We start from the raw sequence: 12,178 nt of genomic DNA, 5'->3' as shown, positions 1-12,178 counted from the left end.
AGCAAGTGCTTCTCCCCTGCTACGGGTTCCCTGAGCAATTTGTGTCTCAGGTCAGTTTAAGTGCCACCAAGGATCTTTTTAGTTATCTGTATGGGTGACATTCTTTCACAGGCCAGCAATGTAAGCGGCATTCATCCCACTGATCACCACACTAATGTACTGTAAGCTGTGGATATAGTAATCATAGCAGAGGTTCCCCGAAGACATGGGTTCCCCCATGGTAAAAGGTTAAGAAACACTGATCTAGCACATATGTAGCCTAACACAGTTATCCTTGGAACAGGTGTCAACATTGAAAGATTTCCACTTTTAGGAACAACGAGTACAAAAAAAATCTGGTGAATCTCCCCAATGTGGACACAGACAGCTAAAAACCTTTTCAGTGTTTAGATGTAACAAGTTTTGTTTGGAGATTTTACATTAAATTGCCACTTGAATTTATTTGTAGAAGATTCAGGTTGATCAAGCATTTCTGTATTTATTTATGTCAGCAATGTAATATATGTTCGGCGTGTTTAATTATTTGTATGGTTGTCTTCCCTGTTACAGTTTTATTATACTACAGTAACATCATGGAGGAATTAATTGACAACGTGTTGGGAGTGAGAATATCACCTAGTCTCGTGCATTTCATGGATGTGTCCATTGGGCAGACGTACCAAGCTAAAATAACAGTGCAGAACATCAGTCGGGTAGCCAAAACTATCAAGATTATTGGACCCCAAAATGCACAGGTATAAATATCAATCTTATTTTAGTCCAGAAGGAAAGATCCCTTTTTTATTGCTGTTCACACATATATATCAGGCAGAAATAGAATACTGTTTGGTTGATTCTGTTTATTAATTATTTTATGTTTTGTTGTTTAGAGGATGTCTGAAAGCTGTTAGGACATAGACTAAGGCTATGTACACACATGCAATAATTGTCCTTGGAAAGGATCTTTCACAATCTTTTCCAACGACAAATCACTGAACGATTCATGAATGAGCACTGTACATACACCTTGCTGCACTCTCTCCCCTTCACTTGTATTGCAGTCATTTGTCGTGGATCATTCATGCATCCGCCAGGAAAGATCCATGAACAACATGAGATGAGCGCTGTACACACGCCAGATTCTTGTCTGATATCAGCCCTGAAGCGATGATCGGATGAGAATCATGTGTATGTAGCCTTGGGCTAAGTTCAGGCTAACAGTTTTGTCATGCGGTACTGCTGTGGTTAACCACATTCACCCATCCCCTAAAATGATTCACAATGGAATAAATGGGTTGATATTTTTTTCCAAATTTTTTTTTGTTAGGCAGTTGCTTGTGTCACTTGTTGCTTGTTTTTCAGATGCTCCGGATTACAATATTCCATGTACATATTTAAAAAAAAACATGTACTACTTTGCTTAGACCTAAAAATGCCTGTTACTGCTCCTGAATGGCGATTGCCAATCACATATTGGCCAATAAAGTTTATTAACCACCAGTCTGAATGTAGCCGAAAAATGTTACGCATATTAGAGCCCTAAGTGTCAGATTTTTTTCTACTAGCTACAATCTGAAGCCTGCTTGATCTAACCTGCCCTAAAAATGGCAAGAGGAAAAACTGATTGGTTACTAAAAGTGACATGCAGACCACTTTTCATTGAAATACTTCTTCCAAATGTTCCAATATTTCTACACAACTAGCACAGTGCATATTTATAACTACTAACAAAAATTACACCTTTTCTCCTTTTCAGTTCACGCTTTCAGTGAAAAATTCAGAAAAACCGATGGCACCTGGACTGCAGATCACAGCAACTGTTGAATATAAGCCATCTAAAAAGGAAGACATTAGTGACAAGTTACTTGTTGTGGTTGATAGAGATGTCATCAATGTGCCACTACTGGGGTATGTTCTTTATATCCAGAGAGAGAGAACATAAAAACATAACTATATGTTATGTAGACAACTGATCACCACATATATGAGCTTGTTAGGCATTCAATTCCATAAGTCAAGGCTTTGATACAGAGTTGTTTTCCCCTCTGTAGGTATAACAACCTCCATGTTTTGGCAAGGCTTTGATACAGATTTTGGAGTGTGTCTTTAAAAAGGCATTAAGTGTAAAGGTTTAATTCTCCAGCTTAGGTAGGAGGTTATGTTTTTGTGTTGGGGAGCTTGGTTTTAATTTAGTGGGTGGGTTAAACATTGAGCCTAGTGAAAGTGTTTTGCCTAAAGAAGAGGTGAGCATAAGTGTTTGGGATAAGTCATGGGGGTCTATTTATAAATTTTTGCACACTCCAAATTACTTTTTCTCATATGGGTTCAATTATATAAATGTATGATACCATCGTAAAAGTTGATTTACACATTTTCTAAATAAATTCAATGTAAAGTATGGGTAAAAGTTGGGTGAAAACACCTGTAAATAGACCCCATTGTTTGTTTATAGCATACTAAGGTAATGTAGAAAAAGCACATGTGTATTCATTCCTAAATTTTCTCTTTCAGTACAGATGAAAGTAATCACACTTTGAATACAGTGGATAATAATTTTAGGGAACTGGTCTAACCAAAACGAATTAGTTATAGGTAAAACCTAGTAAGCTAAGACAACCCTTGGCTTCTCATATGTCTTAGTCACACCAACAAACATATCTTTACATAATTCCTGACTATTGGTCTAATTTTATAAGCAGTTTTCTTATTTCTAATTAATATGAAAGAGAAGAAGGTGTACAAGCTTCATCGCTCAACTATCAGTCTTTGTTTATCTAGTTCATCATTGCTCTCAGCTGCCAAACTAAATTTTACATTCAAAAACTTGATTGCTACTTTATTTCCATCACCAATACTGCTGATGTTATGGGGTCACTCTTATCCTCAACAGTACTGCATCTTCATAGAGTTAATGTAAGCTAAATGAAATTAAACACTAGGTAAATTGATTGATTTTCTGACACAGTTCTGTGTAATTTGATTTATGATGCTGGAAGCTTGAGGTGTGTAGAAGTGCATTAATAATTCTAGAAAGTGGAAAGAAACTAATTTTACCTGCCTGTACTGTGAATGAAGCGGAAACTGCATAATTTAAATATTAATATTAATGTACCTCCACATCTCACTGCTTTAAATTGTGTCATTATTGAATAATTCATTATAACTACTATCTCTGCAACAGATGTAAGCAATTCTTTAGGTTTTTTTCTTATAAAAGAAGGAACATTTCAGTTGTTGCTTTGGTAAAAAAAAATGGAATAAACTCAGCCTGTGACTGTTTTGAATAATGGTAACTTTGTATATGTAAACATAGATCAGGGCAAAAAATATCAAAAGGTCTATTTAAAGTATAAAGCAGTAAATCTGACACTGAAACATTTCCTGGTGGAGAATCTTCCAGGTCCATGTGTTTCAATGGCAGTAATTGAATCTCTATCAGATTCACTGCTTTATAAATAGATCCTTAAGAACATATTGATTAAAGAGGGCCATTACCCAGCATCCCATCACCAGATGCTATAGACTTATATTACTTGGCAGTTTCCTATATGACTTAAGGGCTGTATGGATGGGATTTATTTTCTATTGTAGAGATTCCAGCAGTAGAGCTGGGAGAAAACATCCACATGTCCCAGGTTCACAACAACAGAATAAGGAAATATTGTAGAATATTTGAATTACTGTATCCAGCACACTTTTTTCTCTGACTGTGAAGGATACACTGTCATCAGTGAACCTAGGTGATCCAGCAAACCTGGCGTAATTTGCTATTTGTTAGCAAATGTTTTAAGTTCTGGAACAGATCCATTACAGGTGTTTTGGATCACCCAGGTTCACTGATAAAAGTGTATCCTCTCCAGCATTGGAGAATGTTAATAAACCAGGTCCTTTGACAGATCTTTTCCTCAAATGACTCCATGTTCTTAGTCTTTTCTCATCCATCACTCTATGTTCTCAGTCCGCTGTTTCCCCACAGCTCATTTTATGTTCTCTGGGAGCTTCTCCCCTACGTTCACTCCTTGTTTACTTGCAACTTCTACCTCTCCCTGTACTCTATGTTCTCAATTAACTTTATTTTTTCCACCATTGTTCACAGACAGCTTTTCCCCTGCCATTCATTCTGTATTATCAGGCAGCTTTTTACCTACTATTCAATCTATGTTCTCTGACATGTTCTTTCCCAGAGTCTGCATATTCATAAACCAACTTAGCATGACAGGTCCTATGTTTCTGTCATTGAAGGCTTCTTTTATTCACAGCAAACCTTTATACCTAAATAAAATAGAAATATTTAGGAGGATTAGCCCAAAATGACAGTATTCATATTAGAAAGTGATTATAGCAAAGTAATTCATAGGGAATACACAGCGAGCTTAACGCTAGCACAGTTCTAGAAGATACTGATATATAAATAAACACATCACTGTCAGCAGTGTTCATGTCTAAATTCAGCAAATATTGTTGTTGTTGGTTTATGTTGGTGGTATGTTTACCTGTACCAGTGTACATATATTCTGACATGTTGTTACCCTTCTCCTGTTCCTCATTAAGATTAGTATTGTACACAAATGTAATGTTTATTAACTAATACAGCTGTGTTCCCATTGCAGGTTTACACCATCCTGTTACTTAGAAATTGATCCTGAAGTAAATTTTGGGAATGTAATTGCAAATAGCAAAGTAATATATAAGGAGATTGGCATTACTAACCATGGTTCATCTCCAGGTAAGAGGCTTGTATTTAGTAGACTACACTACAACAATCTAATAACTTTTCCTTGCAGGTTTCTGATCAGTTGGTATGTATTAAACTATAAGTAACATTAAAGGGGAATTGTAAAATATCACCTTCATTCACTCATTCACTTCATGATAATTGGGTGAACTATTTTATTAGAAAAAAAAAGCTTTTATATCATTTTAATATTTATTGTAATAAATGCATATTCTTGTAAGCCTGTAGATGGCGCTACTAATACAGAAGTAATGATCACAAAATAGTATATTATTGCTGTTTTTTGCATTGTTAATTTTTTTGCAATTTAAATTTTTGTTCCTCATGAAAGGAATTATAAGCACGTTAAATGGCTACATAATCATTCCATTGCAATTATAATAAAAAAACATTACATTTCTTTAAAATATTTTTTTTTTCTGTGAAAGCTTTGTTTGTATAAATGGATTAATCTTTCAGAATAAGGTAGCGGTAGTGTACACACTAATGCAACATAATTTGTATGTACTGATTTTTACAATTATTTACTTGCATTGTTTGCATGAAAACTGTGAAGGTTACTGATAATGACTTTTCATTGGAATACCGACCATCTTGCTTCAAAAAGTTGAATTGCTGCCCTACAACAGTTATATATAAGGACTTAAAGACCACTTGCTGTATTAGACCCCCAACCTTCAATACAGCTTTTCATTGCCAAGGCAAAAGTGAAGTCACTGTTCTCACTTTTTATAGAAGTTGGGGTGGAGGAAGCACTGGCAAGGAATGTTATAGCGGGATAGTGAGGTGATGGTGTTCCTTTAAAACATAAAATTCCTAAAGTAAACAGAGCTTTAGGCATGGTATAATCATATCTGCTGAATATATGCATGCAATACTGTTTATTTCTGTAATTCAGGCAATCAGGATTTATGAACCAGAAAACATGACTGAATCTCCAGATATTCTGTATAGTCAGGATAATAACAAAATGTTGTATCACAAAGAATCAAATCGTCTTAGTCTGCTAGTTCTGCCCTGTACATAAAATAATGTAATTCAAGTAAAAAATATGTAAGAAATAAGATATAATATGTTATAGGTGTTACGATCTCCCCTAAAAGGGTTGTAATCGATGAATATGTGTGTATTCCATGCCATCAGTTTCAGGATAGGAAGTTAGGAAAACATGCTGCCTGTATGATAAATAAAAAGTTAGTATAAAGGAACTGCTTTTAACCACCAAGATACTATAGTAGGCTGTCGGCTGTAGTGCATAATGCAAAAAAAAAAAAGGAAACAAAAAAGAAAATGAAAACCCCAAATTGGATCATCCGTGTACCCAATCTTTCCAGCTAAACAAATTAAAATATGTTATTTATTACCCAAAATGAGTTTGGACAATGAAGTCACTAGTTAAATCTTCTGAAATCCACCAGGTGGCAGCATTAAAATTGGTATAAAACACGAACATTGTATACTGCTGCTAATTCATGAATTCATTTTGCAGTCTGCAGAACAGAAACAACAAGAGAGCAGTGCATTATGGTATATTTTGGCTCCATCAAGTCTGTTTAATTAAAAACAAAAGCAGCGATGAGATCTTAAAAGACTCCAAACACTACCATTTAAATGGTCCAAATGTACTCTAACCTACTTATCTATCCCCTTCTGCACATTACTTTTATACAGGTTGATACCATTAAAGCTTTAAAACTGTTTAATGAAATACTATGAAGGAATGGCATTGTACTTTGTCATATAACAGTTGTATTTTATGTGCATGTGTCCTAATGTACATGTGGAATAGCCAGAATGTATTATTCTTTAAAAGTACCCTGTCTTACAAAGCACAGCAGCAACAGCCCCCTGTGGATTGCTTTTAATTTTTAATAGTGTTGTGTAATGTTTGTAACACAAGCCCAGAGAAAGTAAAATCTGCTGTGTGTGCTAGTGTCAGCTTGGATGTGTGAACACAACCCTGGACTCTTTCCTATTTCCTCCTTTTTCTGCAGAGCTTTAGCTCAAGAAGGGCTAGGCAGACAAAGTGGATACACTGGACAATTTGGCAGAAGGGGATGAAGAAAAGGCATGGCAAAGAACCTGTGCTGCTAGGGAAGTGCACAGCTAATAGGGGATGCACTTTGGCTTGGGTGCTAAAAGACCTTGTCCTGACAATGTGTCAAGCAATAAATCCCAGCCAGGGCCCTATCTGCAAGGAGTTTGTATGTTCTCCCTGTGTCTGTGTGGGTTTCCTTCTACATCCTAAAAAACATTCAGTTAGATCATCGGCTTTCCCTCAAAAATTGACCTTGGACTGTAGTAATGACATATGACTATGGTAGGGACCCTAGATTGTAAGCTTCTTTGAGGGACCGCTAGTGACTTGACTATGGACTTTGTACAGTGCTGCGTAATATGATGGCGCTATATAAATTCTGGCTAATAATAATTACTAGTCCCTTATTACTAGTCTCTTACTATGCTAAGCTTCACACACCAGATAAATGTCAACGAGTACAAATATTTGTGCTCATCTAAGGTTAAAATATATATAATAATTGATGAATGACCAAGTGGGAATGACTGCTGTGCACTCTTATAAAGGAAAGTATAGCTGGGTGCCGCTCACGCGTCCTCCCCACTCCATAGAGGAGAGCAGGTCTGTGTACAGTGCACACAGAAATCGTTTGCAGTGACAATCATCTAATATCTATCTGACACCTGCATGGAGTCTTAAGCAGGGTCATCTCTCATGATCGTTCATACAGCGCCTGTCCTGTTCTATGAAGAGGGGAGGATGAGCGAGTGGCATCCTGCTGTGCTCTCTCCCCTTGACTTGTATAGAGGTCGTTCGTGATCAGTTGTTCATAGATCTGTCCTGACCAATCCCTGAATGATGTTCGGCAATCACTGTACACATGTCAGATTCTCGCCCTAGATGGACGATAATCATCTGATGTGTGTATATAGCCTTGGGCATACCTCACAAAAGAAGATTAAAGGAAAACTCCAAAAATGAAAAAAGCCAGTACGTTATCAGATTTTAGCACTGAGCTGTGACATTTCATATCAGGTGTTCACTTTTCCTGTCAAAGCATTGTGATAAATGGGAGGGTTTATAATTGAATTTAACTGTGTGTTTGTGGCTATAGCACTTAGTAGCAGGATCATTTTTCAGGCAGGCATTGTTTTGTGCTACAAGCTTTTTCTTTTAAATGGTGCATTAGGATAGGAAAATTATTGAGAATATGTTATTTTTAATGCATTTCTATTACAAGTTATCTTGTCTTTATTGTAGGCTCCCCCAAATTAGTTTTTTTTAATGCATTTGTATTACCAATTATCAAGTGTTTGTTGCAGACTTTTGTCAATATCATTAATACTTGTATAGTTGTAGGGAAGATAGGTATACACTGTTGGGAAGAGATAAAGTGCACCTGTTGTCCTGCACCAAATAAACAAAGCCCAGGTTTATATAAAAGCCTCACCCAGAGGACGTCATCCTTATTAGAAGAAACTTGTCCTATGCAAAACTTCCTAAATATATTATATATAGAGGTTAATCTATACCACCAGTCTGTTTAGATCTTTAGGTAAAATGACATTGCGATGAAGAAAACAAAACAACTAAAGTGTGACTAGCCTTGGGCTTATATCACACTACATCGCTATTGCTTGGCACAAAATAGGATGGCTTAAAATATTCTCCCATCACTATGTGGATACAGTTCTATCCTAATTTTCTATTTTTAAAATGATTTTGATGTTGTGACAGATTTTTCGCTGTTTATGTAAGTGGAAGTTCTAATATACAAATTAGCTGATTTCCCAAAGCAGACAGCAATCATAATTGGATGCCCTGTCTGCTTTACAATATACATGTACTTTTAATTAAAGCACTTAAGTTGTCAACTGAAATTAATGCAAGGTTTCTGTAGGTGCTATGCACAGCACTAACCAGCTGATACTTTCCTAAGCACCCTGACAGCCCAAATCCCATGCAAATCTGGTTGAGAAATGTGGGTTTCATCTACCTATGGCTCAGTAATAGTCAAAGAAGCCACTCATCAAGGTTTTTAAACCAACAACATCAAATGGATTTAAAGGTTTTAGAGCTCCTACAGTGTTTCTAATGGTATGTGCAGGCACTTATAGGTACCTGGGTTTCTTTGCTGCTGCCAGTTTATTGTTGAAATAAAACCCTTGATAATCTCCTGTCCCGGTTCAATGGTAGGGCGCTGCTATCTTGGTCATTCTTCTCTTCCTGAAAAGGATCTTCCGACATCCTGATTGGCCAGGCCATAAAGACGTAATTCCCTCGCAGGTGTGCAGGAGGTCATTCATTACTGGCATGCAGAAGCTGGGAATGCTGGTTATCCATCAAACACATATGCAGCCCATCGAAATTTGACAGCTGGGCAGTGATCAGAACAGCAAGGACAGTTAGTGTGGAAGGGGGTAGCTTAGCTAGGGGTCGCTTGAAGATTGCTCTGTAAACACACCGGACCTGATTTATTAAAGCTCCCCAAGACTGTAGAAGATAGACTATAATTGGAGAACCTGGGTGATCCAGCAAACCTGGAATGGATTTCTTAAAAATTATTTGCTATTGACAAATGGTTTCAATCCATTCCAGGTTTGCTAAATTTCTCAGGTTCTCTCATGATAGTCTATTTTCTCCAGTCTTGGTGAGCTTTAATAAATCAGGCCCACTGCTGTACCTGTGTCCACCATCTAAACTACGTCATCATGGCTGATGCATAAACAATGGAAAGAAAGATCCTATTGGTTCAAAGAAACAGACCAAGCCCTGTTAATTAATTACTTAGCTTTGCTCAATTGTAACATTGGAGGCAACCCATAAAATCTACATTAAAATAATTCCAGGTCTCTGACTGTTGAATGCTTTGTTGAGAATTTTTAAACTAGCTACAAAATGGTTGCATTCTGGACCAACATTTGAGCCAAGTGAACCCAAAATCTGGTTATTTTATGGGAATGTCCTGGAATGTGGATTATGTGTAGCCATGAGAGAATCCATATGAGTTCACTTTAAGAATGCAGTAGAGATGGTTATAAGTGTTAATAGCTTTTTTATGTATGTTGAAAAGAACAATGTAGAAAAGTAATATGTTTATAATAAATACAGAAAAGTTACAAAAACCTGTAGGAAAGTAAATCTTGTGTAAGAAAAATTTTGTGTTTTAGGAGGATTATGAAAACTAAATAGAGATCCAAGTCAATGTAATGCATATATGTAATACTTGCTCCATATCTGACTGGTAATGCTTTGCATTTTGTATGTTTTTTTGGTACACATTGGACCTGATGTATTAAAGCTCCCAGACTGGGGAGGATACACTTTCATCAGTAAAGTTGGGTGATCCACAAAATCTGGAATGGATCTGTTCCAGAATTGAAAACATTTGCTATCAAATAGCAAATGATTTTAAGAAATCCTATCCAGGTTTGTTGTATCACCCAGCTTTACTGATGAAAGCGTAACCATGCCAGATGTAAAGCATTGCCAGGCTCATTGCTTCTATGAAAAAAACAATACAAACTAGAATTCACAGCTTTCTGTCTCTTAATTTGTCCTGGTAATTTCATTATTTTGGAAAACGTTATCATTAATGTTGTTATGTTTTGTCTGCTTCACATAAACAGTGCCATATGTAGTATGCTATTGGAGTCCACAATTTCCAGAGGTAATTCTTACATGAAGCTGTGTATTTTTTGCATCACTGCTTCATTGACATAAAAATTATAATGCTGTCAGCCTACTTACAAAAGCTGTTACACCTTTGACACAGTGGCATTTCAAATTTCAATCTTCCCTCGGTTCATAGGGTTATTTGTAGTGTATTTCACATTTGGACAGTTAATGAAATTGATTAATGATTCATGAATATGGTACATTGACATTCCTGTATTAAACACCAGGGAATCCCAAGTACATACACTTTGGGTCTACTCTTTAAACTCTTTACTACATCTGAAGGAAATTACAATTAGGCTACCACAAGACAATGCAGAAATGCCTGAATAATGAGAGTTTTATTCTGCTCTTTTAACTCAAAGGGCTCTATTTAGAAAACAGGGAATCTGACATTTACCAAAAGCCTAGTGGGAATTAGTTACTTCAGTTGAAACTCATGGACCTGGAGGAATAATGGGCTTGATTTATTAAAGCTCTCCAAGACTGGAGAGGATACACTTTCATCAGTGAAACTGGGCGATGCAGCTAACCCAGAATGGATCTGGTCCAAGATTCAAAACATTGGCTAAGAAATAGCAAAAGACTTTTAGGAAAGCAATTCCAGGTTTTCTGGATCACCCAGCTTCACTGATGAAAGTGTATTCTCTCCAGCCTTTGTTTGAGGGAATCTCAGATTCACTGTTTTAAAAATAGAGCTCATAGTATTTTACTTTATATAGTTTAAAAAAGTAATGTAGCAGCTCAGTAAGTCTGAACAAATCTGAATTACCATAACACTACTAATAAAACAGTGGAAACCACTTTTTTGGTTCCTTTAACTTACAATATAGATACCCATGCCTCTACTGTGAAACATTTAGTATTGTATGCGACTAAGGCTGTACACACATCAGATGATTTTCACCCGATATGAATGGTGGTGTTCATCTTGGGCAAGAATCTGACTCTGTACAGAGATGGCCTGACATCGTTCATAGATTCACCTTGATCTGATGTTGTTGCATTGTGTTATTATTTTATGAATGATTTTTGCTACACCGGGTCTGTTATACTATAAACAGTTTGTATGGGTTAAATGATTGTCTGTTAATATTAATATTTGTGTTTATTTATCCTAATAGGTACTTTCAAATTAAAGTACAATGGAACCATTCCTATTACTATAATCCCAACCAGTGGCACCGTGGAGCCAAAGACAACACATTTAGTAAAGCTAGAACTTTGTGCAGACGTACCTGTTGCCTTTGAAGAAATTGCTAAGTAAGTGAACACATATTTATTAATAATAATAATAATAATAATAATAATAACACATATTTATTTAAAATGTATAAGAATTCAGAGTATTGTTGAAATGTATTTAGAGTTGTGTGAAAATCATCAAACATCTTAACTGGGATGTTTATTGGTATATTATAGGTAGCAAACCTAAACAAAATGTAAACCTTTGCAGGTTTGTAAACAAGTCAAATTTCTTTACAGCAAATCATCTTGGTGATAACAAGTTTTCTGAGAAATAAATGAAAGGTCATTTATGGTATTGAATGTTATACCTATAAGCCTATGGTATCAGTTTCTCCACAGGGCAACATTAGGCCTGTAATAAGGATCTATTATGTTGTAGTCAATAGGAAATGGCTTTTTTTTTTTTAAAGTGATTGATGATGATGACTTGCTACATAACACATATCAGATATTTAGTTAACATATATCAGATATATGGTTACTGTACAGAGATGGTGAGTGGCTGCATAACATATATC

At 36.0% G+C, this 12,178-nt stretch overlaps 1 protein-coding gene across 1 annotated transcript in view; it reads left to right on the top strand.

Annotated features, from left to right (window-relative positions):
* Positions 1-572: 572 nt before the first annotated feature.
* CFAP47 (cilia and flagella associated protein 47) overlaps positions 573-12,178 on the top strand; it is a gene marked incomplete in the record, with an annotated part of 209,882 nt that continues 198,276 nt past the window's right edge. The window contains 4 exon segments of the mRNA XM_072404123.1: positions 573-734; positions 1,736-1,887; positions 4,590-4,705; positions 11,537-11,675. Of these exon segments, the coding sequence (XP_072260224.1) occupies positions 573-734; positions 1,736-1,887; positions 4,590-4,705; positions 11,537-11,675 (569 nt within the window).

This window comes from Pyxicephalus adspersus, chromosome 1, assembly GCF_032062135.1.
Source record: "Pyxicephalus adspersus chromosome 1, UCB_Pads_2.0, whole genome shotgun sequence".
Classification (NCBI taxonomy): Eukaryota; Metazoa; Chordata; class Amphibia; order Anura; family Pyxicephalidae; genus Pyxicephalus; species Pyxicephalus adspersus.
Note: the sequence above shows the minus strand (reverse complement) of the source record. Positions and strands in the feature narration are given on the sequence as shown.